Below are 25,445 nucleotides of genomic sequence, written 5' to 3'. Positions count from 1 at the left end.
GAAGTGCGTGGACATGGGAAAAAAAAATAATAGAAAAGAAAGAGAGATGCAAGATATTTGGTTCAGTATGAAAAATATTACTTGGACAGTGTCCGTGAAACTGGAGCTGAAGGTAAAGCCCTTTTAATCTACTTCGTCACCATGGAAAGATAGAAACTAACACATGTAGCTAATTAGGCAAATATACTAACTGCACTAACACGAATTTAGGAATTTTATTTGCATACGTATCTATACATGATAATGGTGTGCATGTCTGCAAATTGGTACGTAGTCATGAATAATCAGGTGCTTCTGGAGTTGCTCGGTGCCTGCATTCTTGGGAGACCAAGAGGGAGGCTTCCAAACAGTAGAAATTCAGGTGAAATTTCATGCATTTAGCGTTATGTAACACCTCATAGCACGTACACGCATACACACGTGAGCGCACGCAGGTACTAGAGGTGCGGTGTGCGCAGCACACGACGCGAGGGTACGCGGACCTCTCTGACGGCAGGTCTCAGCACACGCGGCTCTGCACGCTGCTAAATCAGACTCCTTATACCACGGTAGCCAGAAAGGAGGCCAAAGAAAATACCTTTATTCGAGTGACATTCCCAAGGGTGACGCTACACCACGCTGCGGGGTTCTCCTCGTCACAGGGGGGGCTGCAGGCGGCTTCAGCAGGGACCCCCTCTGCCCGCGTCGCTCTTCTCCACCCGACGAGACCCCAGCACCTCCAGGTCGCTGTCGGGGGGCCACAGGCTGGCAGTCACCTCCGGCTTCAGATTCCCTTTGTCCGTCTCGGTCTGTCGCTGGGATAGAAAAGTTTGTTCAAAACTGCCTGTGTGCAGGTTGCAGAGCTGGGTCCCCGAACCCTGGGCCGCTCCGGGAGCAGGTCCTCTGCAGGGGGCTCACCTTCCTGAGCACCCACCGCGTGAGGGCGTGGAAATATGACCAGCACAGGGTCAGGAACTCTGGGAGGGAGAAGGACACTTCTGAAGAAAGAAAAAAATGTCCTAGCTATATTTATATATATCTATCTGCAGGCATCAGTAGCTACCGAGGGACTGTTGAAATTTCAAGTGTGCAGGAAAAGAAGGTTTGAACGCCCCAAGAATCACACTAAATGTTGTGCAGGTGCTGACCCCAAACACTAAGTTCCTTTGCTAAGTTGTCGTTTTCAGGAAAAGCCTATCAAGTAGATACCTAACAGGCTATGTTTCATACTTAAGAGTGGATTTCATCAGCCCTACAAGCGGTTCCCTTTTCTGTTGCAATGAATAACCTCATGTTGTCACTCTTAACTTGTTTAAAGCTCTTAGTTTTAGTAACAAGACAGTCACAAATTATGATACGTGGTATTTAGGGGCAGAATTCTGAAAAGAAGTCTGCAACAAAACAGATAGCTCGTTTTTTTTCTCCACTGAAACTAAACCCACGCTTTTAACATTTAAAATTTGAACTCCCCGTGCGGTTTCCCTGTCCTCCGCGCTCGCCTGGAAGAGGCACGTCTGTCCCCGCGGATTCTGCTCGGTGAGACTAGTCAGTGGGGAGCAGAGGGGAACGGGGGCTCTTTGGGAGCTGTAAGTGGACAACCGGGAGGTAGAAGGGGACACAGGAGAGGTACCTCGGTCCCCGCTCCGGGCACCTCGTGTGCGCTGCCTCTGCAGTCGTTCCTGCAGAACAACCACGTCTGACTTTGGGGATTACCGGGGACGGGGTTTTCCGCTGGCTGCTCCCCTCAGGCGTGCCCAGACCCCTCACGGGGCAGGAGGAGGGCGGGCAGCAGCCGGGCGGCCGCAGCGGGGATGAGTCAGGAGCGAGCACATCTGGCACAGCTGGAGAGGCGGTGGGAGGAATGGGGGAGGACTGGTGGAGACACGTCTCCCCCTCCAGTGCACGGTTTGTACCTGGGGTCTCCCTGCTGGCGTCTGCTGTTATCGCCCTACGTTACGTTGGTGGTCGTGTTTCTCAGTGAAGAGCTTCCAATATGACTACATTTGTCAGGTCAGCCCGTTCCCGTCTTTGTCAAGTCCCCTGGCAACATGTGGCACGTTCTTTTCTTTTCATCAGTTTGACACAGTCACCTCTTATACAGCCGAGAAATTGTTTGCTTTAGATGCGGTGTGATTTAATAAGGGACCATGGGAAAGGATTTCTTTGAACAAGCAGATAATGACAGATAGGTCTGGCACATGTGCGCTTTCTTCTAATGTAACACTCTTCTGTTGCTGAGAAGATAAAGCTGATGTTAACTGTTTGCCCTAGCCCCGTGTCAGCTGCCCTCAGCAAACTGAACGATTTCAATATTAATAACCTAAGAATGGCACCACTCTTCCGCTAGAGATAATAATAATATAGTTTGTATAATCTGTATTTTTGGGGTAATATTTTTAGTTTTGTTTTATTAATCTTTTTTAAATGTATAAACATAATTTGTTTATATTTGTAGATATTTTGTACTAACTACAAAAGAAACATGATTAATACTAATTGTTTCTCAGTGGTTACTTAAATGGGAAATACAAATAGAACCATACAAAAGCAAACATTAACAGCTTCTCTGTGTACTACTGATTTGATATAGATATCTAAGGATCTGTATGTACCATTCTGCTTGAAGAAACATGGCTAGTCTGGATTTATAATTGATTTTTAAAATGAAAATCTGAACCAAAATCTGAGCATCTTGTGAAATTTACATACATGTTTCCATAAGTAGGTTTTTCTGAAATGAAAATAAAGATGCCGTTATTTCTAGAAGCCCAGAGAGCTAGGGAAACAGTTATACTCATGAACACAATCCTTCCTCCTAAGAGTGTAAGACTCTTTTAGACTGTGAATCTAAATCAGCTAGACCTGTCTAATACTTACTTATTAGCCTCCTTATCTCCAGTAACTAATGTTCTAGATAATGACTGTATGATCTGGGAAAAGAGAGAGTACTCAGTTCCCCACTATAAAACTTTCCAAAAAACTTTCCCTTTCCAAACTTTAGTCATCGTTAGCTTCATGGATGTAGTTTGCCAGTGATTTATTTAGTGGCTACCAAGAAAATGTATTTTGGGACCTGTCCTGGAGAAAAGTAAGTACTGTCAGTAGTTATTCACTAAATACTATTTAAGAAAAAAAATCCCCTTTCATATTTCCAAAATCAGAGATATTAAGTCACAACGATATTTTTTTATCTATCATACAATTTACAGAAACTTATTATTTCAATGGGAAAGATAATCTGCAAATGATATAAAAGACAAACTGCCTCTAAAAAGTATGTGAAAGCTGCGGGAGTGTTTCTATTGATTCTAACAGGTTTTTGGATAAGGCTATTGTAAATGAAGAAGTATCTGTCTTTCGACTAGCGGGCTGTCTAGACTGGTATATAGCCTAATTTTAGACTAATACCTGACCAATATATAAACTCTGGTCTCATCATTTAAAAAGATCTATCATTAATCATAAAAAGTCCAACTGGAGAAGACAAATTCTTGCTTCTTCAATTAATAATTTTTGGTTGCTTAATGTTCTTTAAAAACATTACTTTATAGGAACTTTCTGTTAATTTATGTTATTTCATATATTCTAATTACGTATTTATGCATTTATTCAAGTAAAGTTAGCTTGAAGACAACAGATAGATATAAAACTTGGAAAATCACCTACCATTGGTAGATGTTTAAATTAAGTATATTTGTAGCTTTACTTTTAAATTGAATTCGTACATCATTAATATGAATGCATATCTCATTTGTGTTTTCCTTAGATATTGATTTGATATCATTTTTATCTCTTAGGAATACTGATTTAAAGAATTACTTGGGTCAGAGTTAAAGTTGTTGTTTTTCATGAATTATATGTTTTTACCTGAAAAATCGTTATTCAGTAGATGCAAATTTAACAGGCAACATTTCAGGACATTGTAAGAAATACTTGCAAAATTTACATCAAAAGTTGACAATATTCTGATGTCAAGGGTTGCCAGTCAAACTTTACTTTGCATAAGAGGAAGACATAAAAATCCCCATGTGACAGGTGGTAGATGGGAAATGTCTACCATCTTTGCACAGGATATTAAAGGCGTGCAGAATAAGAGACTGAGCACTGCTTTTACAAAGGCAAAAACCTCAGGCTTCTGGCCCTGGAGTTGAAGAAAATGCTACTTGCTGCAATCTGTAGGAAGACTTTCAGAATCTTTTTTAATTCTATTAATCTAATAAATAGCCACGGTTAATCAACTTCTAATTGATGGTCAGGTTCATAAGGAGGTCACATCTGCTAAATGTCGGTAAACATTCATGTTGTAAAACAATGTTATGGGATGACTGAAGTGGAATTCAAAGAACTATTACTTGGATGACATACGCAAGACAAGGCCAGTTTACATATCCTCCCTGGTTGCTATTGTGTTTTGGCAGCATCTGTAACAGGACTTCTTTCTTTAACGCACACCTGCTAAAGGACATAGTGCCCTAGTGTTTATAGAAGACAGTGGAAAAAAGCTGTTTCCATAAGCAGCTTACAGCTGAAGCAGACCAAAGGGAAAGACGTCACGAGGAGAAGAGGATGTGACAAAACTCTTTTTTTCCTGCTTCTACCTTTTCAATTTTTACCCAGTGTTCCTACAGACTCTTCTATTTGCTTAAAATTTTGTCCTGTGCTTTCACCTGTCATTCCTCGGGCAGCACTGTTAGTACTCAACCTCTTCTTACTTTACTGACCTAGAGTGTCCTTGTCACCTCCTGGCCATCGGAAGCTGGAGGAAGCTCCAGTAATATTCAAAGGCTCTGAGAAGTCCGTGACCGTGGGTGACCCTGCTGCCTTTGCAGGGAATTATCAGACAGCCTGGTGCTGGGCTACCTGCCGAGCCGCCTGACGGCCTGGCAGCTCGCAGTCGTGCTTGCCCCGAAGGAGAGGTCCAGAAGAGGTGTTCGTGCCTGCTGGCTGCTGCTGAAGGAGATCTGCTCTGGCTCGGGTAGTTTGGTACTTGAAAGACTGGGAGTGCTCCCACCAACCTCCGTAGTGCCTCAGCATGAAGCTTTTGACTTCTGCTTGAAGGGTGGTGTTGGTGACCTTCCACTGCGGAACTGAAAGCTCTGCAAAAATTGATCATATCCTCAGGAAGAATGGAGGACTTTCCTCCCAGAAATGTAGAAAAAAACATTTTTTCACATTTTTTCATATCTTAATATCAGATTTTACCCGTGGTCTAGTTAGTTTATTGTACTAAATGGAAATTAATACCTTATGTAGTTTAACTTGAACAATAGCAATACTCAAAAGAAAAGTGGTCGGAGAGATCAAGAGATTTGTGTAAGGAAGTTACTATGCCCAGCTCTCTGCTCCATTGCAGAAGTTACGCTCAGATATTACTGCTTTCATGTGAAGAAGTTTATACAGTCTACAGCTGCTGTAATACAGTTAAGAAGACAATTCCATAACAGCAAATGCATAAATGTATGAACTTCTCTTAAAAGTCCGCTGCCTGTGGTGGAGGAGGCTGCAGTCCTCCTCGGGAGGTCTTGAGAAAGGTTTAGCAGAGACAAGTGCCCTTTTTATCACGTCTCTGTATCCATGCACTTTTCAAAGGCACTGAAGAAACACAGCAACTGAATTCTATCAGCTTTCGGTGGGAAATAGGTATCCAGCTGCTATTTGTACTGCTGAGAACACCCAACAAACCAGCTGAGGTATCCCTCAGAAATTCCTGGCTTTACCCCATGATTCCCCTGTGTTCTGTTATAAACTTGAAAAAAAGTTTAAGTTATAGACCATTCCAAAACATACAGGATTTTATACAGGTCCTCAGGGAAAAGAAAATGTGTTTATTTAAAAAAATGGTTTGTAATCCATATCTTTTCCTTATTTTTGTTTTTACGCTCCATGTCACAGTTTCCCACCGTTGCACTTTTTAGGAGAGCAGCCTGTATTCCAGCACTCATTATTTTGTTTGACGCGAACATTCCTCTTCACTTATAGCGTCCAGCAGAGAGCCTGATGTAAACGGCCTCGGAAGTTCGACTCTCCTTCACCTGTTCTCTCATATTGAATTTATTAAGCAGCAGATGGCCAGGGACAACGTACAGTTTGTCAGATTTGAATCAATAGACCTCCATGGTGTGTCAAGATCAAAGAATGTTCCTTCTCGTTTTTTTCACGTAAGTTTTTTGGTTTCTAGCTGTACCTTCATGTGTTTTCATGGCCCTGTCCTTAATTTATTTATTTATTTGTTTATTTATTTCTTTTTCATGGTGCAGGCAGAAACTCAAACTTAGAACAAATTACCTGTTCCCTCCACTTGTTAATGTTCCCAAAGGATCTGGACTTTTTTTCATCCCTGCAATCATCTATTCCTCTGTTCCCCCAAACAGCAATCTAATTAAATAAGGCTAGTAATTTCAGTACTTTGAAGTTCTAATAATCTCTTCCCTCAGAATTATCTTTTCAGGTTCAATGCATTATAAAGATTTTGTTTTATTGAACATCTGTAAATTGCAAAAAGAAATGAGTAAACACTGAAAGAAAGAAAGAAAATGACTGAATGAAAATCACTTTAGCTATGAGAAATTTTATAGTCATCAATCGCATAAGAAAATACCATTAGGTTGCATGATGACTTAATAGCAATATTTGCCATGTTAATGATTGAGGAAATAAGAACCAAATTAGGAAGCAATCCTCACCATGAGTATCCGTGACCAATCAGCCCTCTCAATATATTGCTTCTGTGATGCTTTGTGTGCATAACTACATTATACTTCACTCACATATCCCTATGAATATTTTAAGCTTTACTGATCAAAAAAAAAAAAAGATAAGAACATGAAAAGATGTAGAGCACTTTTGTTTCAAGTTCCTTCTGAAGCCATGTTTTCATTATTTCCCTGTTAGATATTGCTAAACTGCAACTGTGTCATCTAGATACAACTTGCTCTCTCTGATGTCATTTGGATTTTATCAAAACAAACTTTCTCCCAGTCATTTTAATTCTTGTGAGGGGTGGTAGGTTAATTGCAACTTCTCTTTCAGTTGCTATGTCAAATTACAAATGTTTAGATCAGCTTGTTCAAAGACAGCTTTTCTGTTTACCTTACTCACCATCTGAACAAATTGGAGCTTTGCATGACAGTCTACATTTTCGGACACTAAAAAAATGTGTATGTGTGCACACAGACACAGGCGCACGTATGTACACACACAGAGCAACTGAGAGTAATTTCCTTTTTTTGTAGTCTTTTCATTTTTTTCAGTAGGGGGGGTGGAGGAGGGAGAGGTAGTACTGTAGGGTAGTCACCTTCAACACCTTTTCAGTGTCAAACGGACAGCTTAGACACCTTGGAGCAGTACTCTCCACATGTGCAGTTTGGGTTACGGCTGTCACACCGGGAGAATTGCTACCACTGGACTGTCACCCACTTACGAGAAGGCAGGCTTGCTTTATTTAAAGAGAAGCCACTGTATGCAGTTTGAAGTATTTCAACAGTTTTCCATCTCGATAGGCAACATTATTTTTTTCAGCTCTGAGCTTGCCCCTTTCTAGGTTTGTTCTGTCTCCACTGCTCACTCAGATGGTAATCCTTTCCCTTAGAAGAATAAAGGTAAGAAGTAAACATGAGCCAAATTTCACTGATAGAAATGGGCATAATTACAGTTTTCATCAGCTAAAGGTTTGAATGTAAGGTAAGTTGTAAAGGGGCTTGTTTGAAGGCAAATGATCCTTCCTTGGGGTCCTATCTACATTTCATTTGCGTAAGCTGATGCTCTCTGTTCAAATGGAGAAGAAAGTGTAACTATGAGTTTATCCTGTTTGCTACCAAGAAGGGGACTGCTGAAACATTAGAAAAATTTCTCACTTCGAAGTGCTTCCCTGCATTTCACCCCCCAAATTATTAAGTCCAGAAAGCGAGAATTTTCAGTTAAACTTTGCATCTGAAAAACAGTGAGGTACGGCATTTGAAGAGAAGTCACAGCCTGAATTTGTATTGCCATGAGTCTTGTGTGGCCACTTGGACCTATGTAAAAGAAATGCTCAGAGGATAGAGTAACTATAGGTAGAAGTTTGACTTGCGAAGTTTGACTTGCAAAGTTTGCACCTAACTGGTGATGCCCATAATTGTATAAAGACCATGCAAGGTAAGTGTTGAACAGTTTTTCAGTTCTTTATGGAAATTTAAAAAATGGTCATTGGGATACGTGATGCCAGGGTTTTCATACCAACCTTGTAGAAGGTTGTTCTGCTTCATAATGCCAGTAATTGGCTGTTGCCCTCCACTTTAGGGATAACTGCCTTTTAGTGTTCTTTTAGGAAAAATACTACTGTTCTTACTGAGAATCTGAGTTTTCTATATTTTACATACCAAAAAATGCTGTTGAGTTATTTTCTCATTTGGAAATCTGTCATTCTGCTCTGTGTTTAGGAGAAAGCAATTCATGGCGTTGCCATGCCCAGAAGTTATCTTGAGCTGACGCTGAATCCTAAAGACAATGAATTAGATTACATCAATGCAACCAATTTTAATTGTGACATAATCCTGAACCCTGATTTATCAACGTTTCGAATACTCCCCTGGACTGAGCAGACTGCACGAGTGATATGTGATTCCTTCACCGTGCTGGGCAACCCGCTAATGACCTCACCGAGGCACATTGCCAAGAAACAGCTGAGCCAGCTTCAGGACAATGGCTTTTCTCTGCACTCTGCCTTCACTTATGAATTTTGTATTTATGGCATTACTGAGGTTGTAAATTCGAAGACAATATCCTTTCCTGCAGCCACGATACTAAATAACCACGACCAGACTTTCATTCAGGAGCTCATTGAAGGAATGTATTATGCTGGTGCCAACATTGAAAGCTTTTCTTCTTCCAGTGGGCCTGGGCAAATGGAGATCACTTTTCATCCAGCGTTTGGCATAGATGCTGCTGACAGTGCCTTCACGTTTAGAACAGGCATTAAAGAGGTGGCTAAGAAGTACAACTACGTGGCTAGCTTTTTCTCAGAATCGGGATTCTACAATTCAGGGGCTCTGTCACATAGCCTGTGGGATTTGAATGGCCAGAAGAATTTGTTTTCTGTTGGTTATGGAGTTGAGGAGCTCTCAGATATCGGAAAAAATTGGTTATCGGGTCTCTTGGCACACACAGCAGCTATCAGCTGCTTGATGGCTCCTACCACCAGCTGCCGTAAGCCTTATTCTAAATACAGTAAAGAATCAAAAGAGACTGTAAATGCAAAATGGGCCTATAATGATAACAGCTGTGCCTTTAATGTCAAATGTCATGGTGGCAAAGGCACTTACATAGAGAATAAATTAAGTTCTGCTACAGCAAACCCCTACCTTGTGCTTGCTGCTACTATTGCTGCGGGTCTGGATGGAGTAAAGAGAGGACTTCGGTATGATGATATGCTCCAAGAAGAAAATTACACTGCTGACCTGAAACATTCATCAGTCCCGCTGAAACTAGAAGATGCTCTTGTTGCACTCGAGAAGGATTCATGCATTAAGGAAGCATTAGGCGAAACTTTTATCCGATACTTTGTTGCTATGAAACATTATGAGTTAGAAACTGAAGAAATGGATAGCGAAAGGAATAAATGCCTGGGCTATTTTATTTAGAAGGAGCACTCTTCTGTAGTGATGCTGTGTAAATGCATACAGTGAATGGCTAAGAATCTCGAAATTAGTAAATATATTTAAAAATGTTTTTAATGCTTTGGGATTCCCCCCCCCCCCCCCCATTGTTTAGTACACGGTGATTGCATTTTATTGTCTGTGTACATTCAGGAGAGTGCAAAGATGATATTCATACAATAACATTAACTGGCTTTTAAAAAAACAGTATTTTTTTCAATTTAAGCAAACAGATCTGCTGGTGCAAAGAAGAAAAGAGGTGAAATGGAGAAGAGAACTGTACAACTGTAATAGGACTGCATAAAGTGCAGAAAAGTAGGAATAATGGGGATGGTGCAGGAGGGCGGGTAGGAGAACTGGGGAAGGAGGGGAATTTCTTGTTTGGCACGGTTATGGGATTTTTCCCAGCCTATTCAGTAGCTGAAGGGTTGCTAATCCAGAAGAATGAGTTTGATTTAAAACTTAGGCTAGAATGGTGAACATTGTAAAGAGAGGGGCAAAGGACTGAGGCTGTAGAACCTGAGAGTCAGGGGTCAGTATCTTAATGGGCATAAATAAAAAGACAGGAGGGATTATAAAATGATCTATACATCAGGAATTCTGCTGCTGAATGAAGTTTGCAAGAATTATAGTGGAGAAAAATACCAAAAGAAATCAAATGGTGGCCTGAAGAGGGAATGATCCATAGAAAGCCAGGAGTGTCAGGCTACTGCGCAATAAAAAAGGAGCTGGTTTTATGTCTCTTTTGATAGTTAATAGGTTAATTCAGAGTTGAATGGCAAATGAGGGAAAAAAAAGCAAAGAAGCCAGAGAATTAAGAGCTTAAACTGGACTTTATTGGGAAATGTGATGTTATCAAGGATGAGGAAGACGACTGTGAAGAGAGGAACAGAAAGAGTGGGTTAAAAGCAGAAGGAACGAGTGAAGATGTGAATTCAGAGACTGGCCAATAGTGGTTAAAACAGAGGAAGAGAAGACCCATCCTAAAATTAGAAATGGCAGCTGGTGTAAAGAAAAATAAAATTTTTGGAATGGCAGGAGGTGGGGTTTAGATTTGCTCTCTGTTTTTGTTGCTGTTGCCGCTGTCATCCTTTATTATTAACAACAACCCTTGTTTCATACTCCACCTCCACATTAACAGTGATTTCTGATGTTCTTATCTTGTCACAATATTTTGATCTATGTGTAGGAATTTGTGAGTGAAAGTGTTTGGTCATCAATGGAGTGAAAACAAGATTCAGTCAATGCCTCTGCCAACTTGCAGAACTAGAAGGTGTGAACAGAAATGTGCCTACTGATGGATCTTCCACTCTTCCCCTACAGAGTATTGTACTTGAAATGTAGCACCTGGTACGCTAAAACTTTTTGTGGGGTTCCAAAGAAGAACTCACTTTATACTTGGGTAGCAAGAGGAAATAAATAATCTAAGGAAACTTGCTAAATGCAGTCCCTTGTCTCAGTCTGTGGTTGGTGGGTGGATTTGCTTCTCTCCCTTACTTTACTCACCTGACACATTTTTTGGGTGCCCCAGATCATGGGACTATTTTTCTTTGCTCCAGGCTGATTTGCATTGGGCAGGTCTAGACTTGCATTTAAGCAGAACTTCCCATTCTGAAAAAACGCTTCTCTTTTGCTGCCCTAGCCCTTCTTCTGGGGCTCTGGGAATCTGTCTGTCTTCTGACCTGTCTTCTCTTTCTGGTTATTTCCCACTCTCATCCTCACAAGCTCTTGGCAGAAGACACCCATAAAAGTCCTTGCTCAGACAACTTACTTACCATAGTCAGTATTTAGGCCCAGCAGTCACACAGGTTAATAGCTGTTCCTTGGTTCTTCATCTGGCAAGGACGTACTAAAGCACAGCACTGCATGTATGATGTGTGTTAATGTGACAGGATTTTTGTAAGGTAGTAAGTACACTGGCTAAGTCAAGCTGTACCAGAAATGGCTATGGAACATGTATTAAGCTTCTGCAGGCAGAATGATCTTAATTTTAAAGTTTATCTAGAAGTTGACCTTGAAATAGAAACACATTCCCACACCAGAGTTTCCAAAATCCAATTTCAGATCTGTATCTCCTTTTCACAAATTATTCTTTGAAAATAAAGCATATTAAACAAAACATAAGTGAACTCAGCCTTCTCAGTGAAATACATTATAAAAGTGAGTTACATTGCTCTTCCAGTTCTTTTGGGGCTTGGAAAGCTACTCTGGCATAACACTGACCACATTTCCAAGTGGAAATCTCAGAAGATATGTAGGTTCACTTTCTGCATTGTACTTCTTCTGGACCTGCTTATAAGGATGGCAAAATGAATGAAAGAATGAGACAAAACCATGTATTTTTCTCTTCATTTTATATATATATATTTGCAGAATGTCATGCTGCTTGCTATGCCAATTTTCAAACAATTTTTTGTGTGGCTTTATAAGACACTTCGTGGTTTGTCTTGGATTCATAATTATCTGTCACTGTATAGAGTCACTTTTAAAGAGATAATATATAATGAATTTTCATAACTGGATCTGATGAACATGAAGCTCATTATATATACTATATGTATTATCCCTATTGTTTTCCTATCACAACATTAAAGAAATAACAACATCAGACCTAAACCTTTTGCTGTATATATCCAACTATCTGATGAAATTTGGTTATGGAAAGCCATTATTTAGAACAAAAATCAACTGACTAGAACTGATGTCCTACAGGTTATCTTATAGCAAGATATGATAAATAGGTAAGATAAATATACATGTATTTTCTAAGCAGTCCTCAGTGACATAGGGTCTGAAAAGACAGTGGCTATATGATTAAATAAAGACATTTCATGCTTCTGGCAAATTAATGTCTTTTTTTTTTTTTTAAATAGAAGGTTCAGAAATTCAGCTGGAAGCTAATGTGTCCTAAATTTTTGTCACTATTTTGTTCAATACTGTTTCTTAAATTTGTTCTATATAATAAAAATAAAATAACTCCAGCTCTGTGGGAACACATAAAAAATATTTATTTCAAAACAAGAAGTTAGGAATTTTTAAAGTTGTGTGCATCCCCAACCAAATTTTCATGCATATTCTTTAGAAAGGCAACAAGAAAAAGATAACTACTTCATACTGCTCAATTGAAATGAATTACTATTGACTGCTGTATTGCTAACATTTCATCTTGAAGTGTTGTCTGAAAATACTCTTCACTGTTCTACAGGTCCAAGATCAGTTAGATCAGTCAGATAATTTAAACCTGTGTGGTGTTACAAATTTTAAAAAAATAAACTAAAAAGACATTTAAAATCTGTAGTTTTGTATAGGGTCCTGCTGATTTTCCAGGATACTACAGTCAGATGTTGCAAAGCTTTATATAAGAAATTTCTGATAAAGCATGTTTTAATCTTTCCAGCTTTAAGCAGACTATATAGATTTATATCCCTGTTGACAAAGTGGTACTATGTTTGACATAGCGCTATGTCATGACTGCTTTTTCTACATGTTGGTCCATGCCAGGCCTTGGTTCCATAACATACAGAAGAATTACCAGGAGCATTGCTATGAACTCCCAGGCCTTTTAACATACCAGAAGGTGGATTTTGCAATGCCAGCATGGTAAAGGTGTTATGGTAGCTTGCAACCGTTGCTAGGCTAGCTAAGCTTTTTGATCAATACTATTAATAATCATTAAATAAACATTCCCTCAAAATAGTGGAAGGATTTTTTTTTTTTTTACCAGAAAAGTTAGAAAACCTTTTTATCATTAACAGCTAGGGTATATAGACTTTTATGGAAGAATATTCTGTATTGCAAAAGTTGTATAACCTATTTAGTATTTGCATCGTTACTATACATCAACAAATCTTTTCACTAAAAAGCAAACTTATAGTCTTGCTTACAATGTGAAGTGGGAGTTTTTCCACAGAAAGTGTATCGCAGAGAGGGAGAACGTAAATTTAGGTGATATTTTTAAAAAGTTATTTCTTAAAAAACCCCAGTTGATCTGAAACGAGTAGCAAATGTGATGAGAATTCCATGTATGATTTCAGTGGAACAGCAAATGAAGTAAATTTTACAGAGAAATCTAAAAAGAGAAATGGATAATCATAAAAGATTCACCTGTCAAAATGGAAGAATGTATAGATTAAGTTTTGACAGGGGTCTGTCCTGGAGTCCAGTGTTCATTGTTTTCTCTAATCACCTGGCTAATGAAACAGAGAACAGGCTTACTGGCTTCGAAAACACCAAGCTTGTTTTTTTCCCCCCAACTTATGTCAGAAGACAAGATAAAAAGAAAAAAAAGGTGTTGCCAAATTGGAGAAATGTTCTGGGGAAAAAAAAATCTGTATTTGAACAAGGGTAGGTACTACACTGAGACAAGGATGTGAACTGCTGAAGTACGTTTTTGTTCAGAGGGGAGGGGGGTCGTGGCCGTTTCACAGCTCAGCGGTTTCAAAGAGGCAGGGCAGGCAACAGAAACAAGGGTATAGCTTGCAAGAACCAGACACTGATCCTTTTGCCCAATTAAATTCTTCTTGGGATTTGAAAACAAGGTGACACATTTTAAACACACATCGATTAATGGGAGAAAATCCAGAGGGAACCAAAGCAAACGATCATCAGTCTAGGTAGGTCCTATTTACTGGGAAGAACTGAATCACTCTGTTCAGCTTAGGAAGAGGAGATAGAGTATAGGTGTTAATAACGGTTTTCAGGCATGTAAAAGATGTAGCTAAGTAGCAGAATATTATCTCTTCTTCCTGTCCATTGTGGTTAGAACCAAATAACAGACTTGCATCAAGGAAGATTTAGCCTAGACAGTCTGGTAAACATTATAGCATTAAGAAGAATGAACCTGGTACCAGGTAGATGTCTGTGGAAAGTGGCAGGGTTTTGATAAGGGACACCAAAGTGTAATTTATGATACGTGAAGACAGTACATCCTTAGATGCATGACGTTACAGGTATAATAAACTGGATCATTTTCCTTCTTTGCTGGGGTCTCATGTTACTGGGTGATTGTGGAAGAGACTGCTAGACTGTGCTCATAGCTGACTTTATAGGAAAGAAAAATATTTATCTACTTGAGAACATAAAAGTAATAGCTAAATCACATTATTTTTTAATGGGGGAATTCTGTTAATAATGTGTGTATGCAGGGAAGAAGGTAGACCAGAAGATATGTACTAGCAAAGCAGTCAGAAAAACTGGCTTACAGCTACAGTCAGACATGCCATGTAATGAAACGCTAGGAGCACAGTGAAAATGTATTGAAACACTACGCTATCATTGCCCAGGTAAATTTTATGTCGTGCAATGAACAATGAAGGCGCCTCATACCCCTTGTTACACATCATGTCTTGATCTATTTTGTGATATAGTATCAGAAAATAACACAAAATCAACAGAGCCCTCCATACAGTAGCTCATTTTGAATTTGGAAATGCCATACTTCTAACTAGGCTTCAGGTTTTGTGAGATATGAAAAGAGAATTTGATTTATTAACTAACATTTCTCCAGCATGTCAAGCTGCTGACATCCGTGCACCCACATGAAAATGCAGAATTTCTTCTTCCAGGCTCCAGCCAGAGGGCAGCAGTACTCTGTGCGACTTTCCTCTTGCATCTCACGCTGTGCTGAAAAATGCCACATAAATACACACCTATTTATTTTGTGTATATACTTACTGTATTTTAAAAAAAGGTGGTATGGCAGCTGAAAGCTAATGCATATCCTTGTCATTTGTTTAGCTAAGCTTAGTTAACTGTTGAATTTGCATAGCCTTTCCAGTAAAGGATGCACCATAAGACTCAAAATATTATTTTAATTTTTGGTAACACTGTGTAAATCTTAATCTAGTAAAAGGTGTAGTCTATGTTTGTGTGTGCATGTGTACCATCTCTATGTATTCTTTAACAACATTGTGACAGAAATATAAATCATTTAAAGGCAGTATTCAGTATTTGTAATTTAAGGTAGGCTGTTGCCAGAAGTTCTTTCATACTTCCATCTTATTAAAATACTATGGGAAGTCTACTCGCTTACAGGCACTGCCATTTTACCCATACTGATTCCCTTCCTTTCCAAATCATTTCTTCCTCTATGCTGGAGGAAAATAATGAATACATAGTGAATAAATGAACCCTAGACACACGTATTACAACCACCTTTCTATTTCTGAGCAAAACCCTAACTCTACCCAGAATTTAAATAATTGGAATTTAGCTACACATTCTAGATATCAGTCAGTACATGGGACAGACACTTTTAAGTGGTTCTGACTACATATATATATATATATATATGGCTTTGCTCTGCAAGTCTGCTTCCACAACTCACATTTTTCACATATTAGATCTCTTCACAAAGTTGCAGTATTCAAGTTTTAACAATCTCTTTCCTCCAACCCTTTCTTTGTAACATCTTCATGATCCTTTTTAACTAAAGAGCTCAACTATGTTCACAGTTCTTCAAATGTTTAAAATAAAAATTGATCCTGCGAGGTTGTCACAGAGGGTTAATTTAGCTGCTCTGAAACTTTGCTGTTTTAAAGCATTTTAATACACCATCTGTGGAAAACAGACAACTGTGGTCCCAGGGTATGGCAGTAAAGGAAGCAAAGAGGAGAGGAACTATTTACAAGCAATTCCACTAAACACGTCTGTTAGACTTGAGCAGGGGGAGAAAGACGCGAAGAGGGCTGAGCAGGTGAGTGCTTTGCGCAAGCTGTAATTCATCATCTGAGAAAAACCCGGCGAGGCAGCGGTCGGGAGGCCAGCTCCTGGATGAAGAACAATTGGTCGAAGGTGAGAAACCACTTGGATGAGTTTGCAACTACAGAGCCGTTTTCTTTGACTGAAGGTATGCAACAATTGTTCCATTTAATCCGTAATTTAAGAGTGCTTTTTGATTTCTTTGCTGACGCTAAGCTCTCATCATAACATCCCCAAGTAGTGCTTTCTACCGTCTCACACTGGCTTTGGTATTCCATTCTGTAAATGTTATGTCCTTAGTCTTTCACTCCTTTTTTTTTTGTTTGGCCTAGAAGGCTGCAGGACCTGAGATGGAACCTGTCACCCCTCACAGAATTGCGGTTAGTCCATGACATTGTTTTGTGCTTCTTCCATACACACTCTGCATGGTCTCTCTGTAGAATATTAAGTTGAATTCAAAGCTATTGGGCACAGACTCAGCCCACCGAATTTTAGGCACTTAAGTGGTACAGGTCAGTTAGGATCCTAGCTCCCATGGGACCCCTGGCTTCTCAGTGGCAAGAGACAGACATCTCCAAAGGGCGATTAAAATATTATATTCTTTTCTATACTGTATTGTTTAAGCTCTCTTGCAGTGGCTTTAAAGTTAAGGCTAAGGACAACCGTACTGAAACCTGCTTTCTTAGACATCGTTCAACAGTGTACTGGCTTCAGCTGGGATGGAGTTTATTTTCTTCACAGCAACCCACACGGTGCTGTGTTTTGGATTTGTGACTAAAACAGTGCTGGTAACACCCCAGTGTCTTAGCTACTGCTGAGCAGTGCCTGCCCAGAGCCAAGGGCTGTTCTGCTTCTTCTCCCCAGCGAGGAGGCTGGGGGGGCACAAGGAGTCGGGGGGGGACACAGCCGGGACAGCTGACCCCGACTGACCCCAGGGACATCCCACACCAGAGGACGTCATGCTCGGCAATAAATCCGGGAGGTAGTCTTTCCGAAGTAGCCATTGCTTGGAGACTGGCTGCACGTTGATCTGCTTGTGGAAGGTGGTGAGTGATTGCCTTTACATCACTTGTTTGGTTTTTTCCCCCTCTTTCTTTCATTTGCTAAACTGTATTTACCCTAACTCATGAGTTTTTCTCGTGTTTGCTCTTCCAGTTCTCTCCCCCATCCTGATGGAAGGGGGAGTGAGCGAGTGACTGGGCGGGGGGTTAGCTGCTGGCCACAGTTAGCCCACCACTAACAGTTATTTGAATACTTGTGCCCCTGGCCCAGGACAACCCCAGGTGAAAGACAGTGTATTAGCTAAAAATCTTGGAGGTTTTGGAGCCGGAATAATTATGTGTAGCCTTAGTAATACTAGGATTTCTGTGGAAAAGTCTGACGGTTTTCCAAACTGGGAGATATGAGGCACACATAGCACACTGTCTATGCCTGGTCATTAGATGTCTTGGAGAAAATGATCTTTTCTGTGTGACACCTTATTAGTGGACAGATTAGCAGCCAATGTGTTTTAATCCAGGTTCTGTGCTCTGGAGGTTGCTTTTTATATTTAGATATTCCTTTGGCTGCAGATATTCTTTGCCACATGGCAGCACCGGTGGGTTGTTGAAGTCCAGCCTATTCTCCAGCAGGACTGGGTGAGCACACCGTTGGAGGGTCACAACCGAGCTGCACCGCGGAATCCCCTGTGCCTCCCAGTACATCAGAGCGTTTCATACCGAAGTTACAGTTACAGCTGCATGATACTGGAAGTGAGTAAGAAGAGTCTCACAATGAAGCTGCACCATAAGGTTCTGTATATTGTACAGCAAATCAATATAAATTTACAACAGAATTACATGCTAAGCTTCTCTGTATTATACGCTAAATCATGGAGATTCACAATAGGGTTCTCCTTTAAGCTCCCATGTAATATATGATAAATCACTAAGTTACAGCAAGACCCATCAAGCACCTTGCTTTACTTGGGCTATTATTATTATTGCTGTAGTGATATGGGGGCATCTGTCATTGACAGGTAAAGTTAAGGAAAATGGCAAATCACTTTGACTTTGAGGGTGTACATGGAACGTGGCCACCTTTCGTTGATTCAAATTTGTGCTTCCTTGGGATGCTCACAGTGCTGCTTGGAAACACGGTAGCTTTGCAACACACAGGGACAAAGAATTTTAAACATCCAAGGACAGTGAGATGGTCTCTTTAGCGTAGGTATTCTGCACATTACTCCATCACTTCTGACCTGCTGACCTCACTTCACAGTGAGGATGAACTAATCCTGGGGCTCTGTAGGTTGCCTTAGCAGCGTATGCATTCATTAAGTAAAAAGTGGAAAGTAACTTTCAGTTCTCTTTTGGGGATACTTTGCCATTCAGAGAAGTCTTCACTAGACACTGGCAAAAGCGTATTTGCAAGAAACTCTGTGAAAACATCAGTTTAAAACTTACTTTAGTTTTGTTTTGATGAGTAGCTTCAGATCATAGTCACTAAGATTTTCTTTTCCTAATATTTTCATTGAAATCTTAGGGGAGTACTCTTATGGATATATGCTTACAGAAGTGTTTGCACTGTAATTCTGGTGTGCTGGGAGTTGGCAGGGGAAAGGGAAAATTCATGCAGATGAACAGGCATCAATAAAGCCAGCAGAACGAGAAAGAAAAGCTGATGTTGATCACGGGAATGCAAAAGAAAACGGAGAGAGTTCATATGGCTGCTTCAGGCAGAAGGGCTCATCCTTCATCCAGCTGAATACCTGGCACACGACCAACCAACCAAGAAGTCGGTGAGAAGGACGTATCTAGGGAGGGTTTCCATGTGGAGTTATTTTGGAGATGGCTTACAAAGCTTTGGGAAGCTGAGTATGTTGATGGAGCTTCCCCACTCAGAGCACGTTTTTCACCTTGAAGTACATGTGACCAACAGTGTCAAATGATGTCATTGCACTGAAACACCGAATACTAGTATAGAAGCCATACAGAGACCAATGGTTACTTGGTCTAATCATTGGCTTCTCTGGAGTTCCTTTGAGCGTAAATGATGAATTAATCTGTCATTTTAAAAAGGGTCTGGCTCTAAGCCCTGGAAGAGACCCTGCATGCTGTAGGACCAGTGTGTGATCTAGCCTAACTCAACAAAGAGACAATAATGGCAGGCACTGCAATGGCATCTGGCAGAGAGCAGTTATCCGTCTGCTCAGCTCCTGCTTCAGCTGAATCCTGCTGGATCTGAGAAGCCCAAAGTTTCCTGCTCTGTCCCATGGGTGTTGCCTTGCAGCTGAAATGCGGCTTTCATCCCCTTGCCTCTGTGCTTGACCCCAAGAGTGACAGTGTAGCCTGTTGTTTGGATCAGGGCCCAGCCAAAGTCTCTTGCAGTACCAGCTGATCTATACATTGTTTAGTTTATTTCTTTCTTATGTAGGAGGAAAGGGCATTAATGTATTTTTAAAATCTAGAAACCATACAGGCCATTTCTTGGAGCCTATGGGTAGCCTTCAGTATGCCAAGCATTTTGGATGCCAGTAACAACTCCGTGTTGTCATTTTTCTTGTTGTACTGCTCAAACCAAAAGCTCAGTGCTGATTTCAGAAGCAGCTGTGTGGAGTGACCAGGGAAATGCCAATGTCATCTCGCATCATTTTCATTACGTCCTGAGGTGCCACAAAGCATCAGTGGATTGTTTTTGTGGATCTGGGTTACTTGCTCAGAGGGAAGTATATGGTTGAAAAGTCTGTGCTATCCACCTTGCTGAACCTTAATGAACAGAAATGGGTGTTATCACCACCTGCTTCTCCTGATAGCAGGGGAGCAGGTCTTTCCATTGATCCTGTCAGAACAAACCGTGCAGCTCATACTGCTTGTACCAGATATGCTGTCCATTTATGTACTGCACTGTGCATCTTTGAAAACGGTAGCATGCAAAGCGAAATCTGTTTTGTTTTGTTGAAACCTGTGGAATTATCACACGATATCTGCCTTGCCTTTTACCCGCTCTTTGAAGCCACAAATCTTGGGAAAAGACCGAGGCCAGCTATTGTTCCTCTGTGATAGCAGAGGGTGCTGTGTCTCCCTCTGGGTGCACTGAGCTGGAAACGCGTTGCTTCATAAAATTGTGAAGTTTTGGAAATTACATTGAAAGAGATATGGAAACGTTGGCTTGTTTGTCCCAGGACCGCAGCTGGCAGAGTCATGGCAGAGGTTTACTTAACCTGTATCTAAAAGCTTCTGGGAACAAAGATAATCCAAAGGCAAACCCTGAGACTTTCTGTCCTTCCCCACATTCTCCGTGTGGCACTTCCTGGGGCCAATTAACTACTAGACACAAAATTAGTCTGTGTGAGCACCAGCACCTGTACGTTGTGTGACGAAAGCTCGCCCGCACCCCCGCGGAGGAGCAGGGAGAAGCGACGGCGCCCGGCGCGGACCCTGCTCTGGGTCCTCCCAGCCCAGGACCCTCAGCCCAGCCCAGCTCCTTCTGCGCCGTCCCCGAGGAGCACCGCGCTCCACGGCGGGCGGACACCCCGCCGAAGGGTCGGAGGAAGGGACGCCCTGCCCGGACCCTGCCGGGCTGTCCCGGGACTCGGTATGTGGTGTCTGTGGGTGCTCAGTGTCCACGTCCTACCGGGGAGCTGTGCTCAGCCTGGCCACCGTGGGACCTGCGGCAGGGAGCTCGGGCAGCCTCGCCTCTCTCGGGCTGCTGGATCCAGCACAATATCGTTTCCCCATACATAATTTGTTTTAAAAATGAGGTTAGACAGATTCTTCTTACAGAGCCACATACAGGATAAATGCCCATAAACTCAGAACAAAATAAATAGACGGAACGTCTGTATAGCTTGCTCCTGCCACATCATATCTTGTTTTAAGCACAAGAAATATTTAGATAGTAAAATTTAAATTTGACCAGGAAACGCCAAACAGCACACATCCAAGTTGACAGTCAAACGTTGTCACCATCTTAATTTTGTCTCATTCAGTAAATGACTGTCCCAGCAGTTCTGTGCAACCTGCCACCATGTGAAGATGCTTGTGCAGCACATTTCAGAGTACAGCATACAATTTGTGCAGCTACAAAATGTTTCCCAAAAGCTCCCACGAGATTCCTTTCTTAGGTGTGAGATCCAATGGAATGACAGTACAGTTTGGTATTTTGCTGTCTTTACTGGCCTGATTTCAGAGATTAAGGGAGAAGACTCACACATTTGATGGCATTCATATTTGTATCCAGCTTAGTTTATCTGGTGGCTACGAGAGTACCTCCATGAGTCCTGAAAACTGAAGAGGCTTTTATTTTAAAGATTCTTGGGTCACAGAAGAAATTAGCCTGAAGTTTAACTTTGCAGTGTCTCTTGCTGACTTGCAAAACCTAAAAATACTACTAATATCTATATAGCTTTTTGTTAGTAAGGCCAAATTATTCAAGTGAGCCTGTTTGGAACAGAACTATAAAAATATTCTTTCCTGCAGCAATGTTACATGTAGAGATGGGAACATGAAGAAGCAGATGATTAAGGAGCATAGTACCACACCTAAAAAAAATCTTAAAATGTAATTGCCACCTACTAAGACAGAAAAGAAATTCAAGATTGTTTTTATTCTCACAGATTTTCTTCTGCTTTGCTGAATCTGGTCTTGGAAAGAAGAAAAATAAAAATAGTATTTACTTAGTCTTCTGCCTGTGTATCACTGTGTGTTAAGCATGCAAGAATACCACTTTTTAATATTTATGTATTCTCTTATACCAATCAAAATCGGTGCTATTAATTATCTTAATTATCATTAATTATGCTGTTAAAATTTATGTAAAATTAAGAGGTTTTTAAATATCCTCTTTTCATCATACTCACTTGTCGTTTCTTCTTTTAAGAGCTGTTCTGCAACTGAGTGCATAATAACTGACTACATTTTTTTATCTCTGTTCAGGATTTTGGATGAGTTACTGCCTAGCCATTCCTCTCTACAGCATGCAGGCAGAGACATTTATAGTTCTGTCTGACACAAATGCTGCGGGTTTTTTTTTAAATATTTCCTTCACCTGTTATAGTGTAGACACCAACTATGTGTATTTAATTCTAAAACCAGTTTGAACAGACACTATGATTAAGAATTTAAATGTGGAGACTTCAAAAAAATAAAAGTAAGATTCTTACAGAAAACAAATCACACTTCCAATGAGATATACAGAATCTTACTTATTTTAGTGCAATGACCTCAAATAATCACAGCATTCAGTTCCTTGATATCTTTTAACCTGTTTAAACTCTAGACTGTTGCCTTGTAAGATTTTACATTTTTAAAGATAGAAGTGTGTGGGGGGGGAAGCAGCTTATTCTGCATTTTTAAAATCAATACATCATTTTGCTGAGTAAATAATAAAAATGAAAGAAACTATTAGCTTTAAGAAGATTTATTCTAGCTCATCTGATTCTTTAAACATGATTCCTGACATAGTAGGCTACGATCTCAGCTTTTTGCATATCAGACCTTAGGCTGTGAAAATCCTCTCTGATCTGTGTAAGGGTACTCTTTTTTCAGACCCTTTTGTTTCAAAATCCTCTCCCGAATGCCTTCATTTTACATAATACTACCCAACAGTGTAGTATTACTCCTTAGTAACCTCTTTAGTATTTGGAGACTTGTCCCTTGTTTTACTTATCCTCGTTTTACATCAGTTTAAATCCACCTACTTGAGTAGAGCTGCTCTGTACTTACACCATAGTGACAACAGAATTTAATGCAACAGTTCAGCCCTAATTTCATCTTCATGAATGGTCTACTTTGTGGTTTCCTTCTACACAGCAAACTGAAGAGATGCAATTAGATCCAGGTGAGTCTACTGCAAGGGGCGGCTCTTGGGAAGGAGGGCTTTGGCGTACTCACCCTTCGTGGTACAGACTCGTGGCTTTTACGCTGTTACACCCTTGGGGGGTAGCTCTGGGTCTCCAGAAACAAATACCAGCTGTAGTCTTACAAGGTGTTACTGATGCAGTGATGTTGTCAGAGGTGCGATGAGGAGTGATTTTTGTCCTTAGTTACAGAGTAGATTACATTTTCCTCCTTAAAAGGGAAGCGAATATGGGTCATTACTCTTACATATATGTTTGTGTTCACAAGAATTAACAGGACAAGAGTCCTTGTTCCCTGATCATCCAGAATGGGGAAAGGTTAGAACATGCTTTGGTCCCTTTCTGGCAGGGGATGCCCAGGTTTCCATCCCACAGAAAGTGCGATGGAGCAGGATGAGAGGAAGCTGGTGTACATCAGTCTACGTCCCAGTAAAGGATAACACGGGGTGTGGCCGAGGCGCCGGTGGCTGGAAGATCTCTTGCAATGATCAGTTTAGACCTAGTCCTGAAGACCATGCCTACGCCTGGGGCACCTTGCTAGCCCTTCCTTCACTAGCGTAACCGTCTGTCTTAGAGAGAGGCTGGAATCAGCTATGCTGGTTTTTCCCTATAAATCGCAGCTCAGAACTGTGCCAATACAATATATCACCCTCCACATGAGCCCTAAAAAGGGAGTCTCTTCCCTTTTTGCCCCCTTCTCGCTGCTGAACTGGTTACGCTTCAACGCGAGGGGTCCATTCCCTCCCACCGCCGGCTCCCCTCCGTCAGCTCACTGGGGAGCCGGGGACCCCTGTCTGCCGCCCCTTTGGCAGGCTGGGCCGGCCCAGCCGTGGTTACTGCCCTCGCGGACCGCCGCGGCGCCCAGAGTGAGCTGCACCTTCCCCAGCTGCGGTCTGGCTAGCTGAGAGGGAGAGGGCTTCTATCTTCCGCTATACCTTCGACGTACGGCCACCGTCTGACGCCTACACGTTGCCTCGCGGGCGGCAGCGCTCCCGAGCGCGTGCCTGGTCTCACCCGTTTGCCCAGGCACTCCGTGCCGCTCTGCGGGACTCCTGATTCCTGTTGCGGGACTGCCTACAGCAGGAGCCTGCAAACTGGGAATTACAACTGGCAGCAGAGCGATAGTAGGAGGTGTAAGGGAGCGTTACAAGAAATGCAGTTGTTTTTTACTGTATTCGCGGTTGCATGTCTGGATGCAAGCAAGAAGCGAAGCTGCAATCATAAACAAATTGGGAATGAAGCCCACGGTGCCTAGTAATGACTAAACCCTAATAGGCAAGGCACAGTAGAGGCAGCACTTGGAGGAAGAAATATATGGCTTACAATCTCTGTAGCTATTTAAATAATTTAAAAAGGCGGGGGTGAAATGGTATCCCTTCACCAGTATAATGAATAGTGATATAAAGGCCTGAGAAATGAACGTCAGAAATGTTTTGGCCAAAGACCAGAAGCGTTTCACTTCTCTGGGAGTTTCCTAGTGCGGGTGGGTTTTCACAACGGTGAAGATAAAATTTGTCTGTACAGACACACCGTAGTTTAAGCCTCCATTCAGGAGGCTGATGCATTGCAAACTGTTAAGTAGCAGGGTTTCAGTAAATCAAATAAATGTCTAATCAGTACCTATGCATTATGCACAGCTACTTCTTGTTGTCAACAGAAGGATTCAGGATTTGTAGAGGCTTTTACACTCTTTTTTTTTGGCCTAATCAAGAAGAAATAATCTGACGGGTTCATTCCTCATTTTCAAAGGGTCCTCAGGGTGTAGCTCCAACTATGCTAGTTACAATTCAATTAAGTGGCAGGCTATGCAGAATAAATTACTGTTATCTACTTATATTTAGAGTTTTTGAATTATCTGTAAAACCTCACCAAAGGACAAAAAAGTCTTAGGAATTTTGAAATTTTTCATCAAAGTAGTTTGCAGTTTTACAATCCTTTCCCATGTTGTAGAGTTTTTGACTGTGAAATCACTGAATTGCAAAACTGTGATAATATTCCTATTTTCATTCCAGCTTTTAATTTTAATTAGTTGCTTATATAATCTCAAGTGTGTGAATATGTATATATTTTTTGGCTTAGGAAACAAGCTAAATCAACAAGATCTGATTGCATGTATGATATTAACAGGACAGAGCAACATTAGTATTATTTATTAACAATATTATTAAGTATTAGAATTGATATGATTCCGATGGACCACTGTCTTGCACCAGACAGAACAGAGACGTTCCCATCCCCAGCATAACAGCGTCTTCCTTGTAGACAATTTTTCTCTGAGCATCCCCTCCCAAGATAGC

General features: G+C 41.0%; 1 protein-coding gene across 2 annotated transcripts in view; it reads left to right on the top strand.

Moving 5' to 3' along the window:
- Positions 1–9,596, top strand: part of LGSN (lengsin, lens protein with glutamine synthetase domain) — a 62,550-nt gene extending 52,954 nt beyond the window's left edge. For both annotated transcript variants that reach the window (XM_075046346.1, XM_075046344.1), the window contains 2 exons: positions 5,959–6,137; positions 8,397–9,596. In XM_075046346.1, coding sequence (XP_074902447.1) covers positions 5,959–6,137; positions 8,397–9,596 — 1,379 coding nt within the window. The remainder of the gene's footprint in view (positions 1–5,958; positions 6,138–8,396) is intronic.
- The last annotated feature ends 15,849 nt before the right edge of the window (positions 9,597–25,445 follow it).

The sequence above is a fragment of the Buteo buteo genome, chromosome 15 (genome assembly GCF_964188355.1).
Source record: "Buteo buteo chromosome 15, bButBut1.hap1.1, whole genome shotgun sequence".
Lineage (NCBI taxonomy): Eukaryota > Metazoa > Chordata > Aves > Accipitriformes > Accipitridae > Buteo > Buteo buteo.
This window is presented reverse-complemented; position numbering and strand designations above follow the sequence as displayed.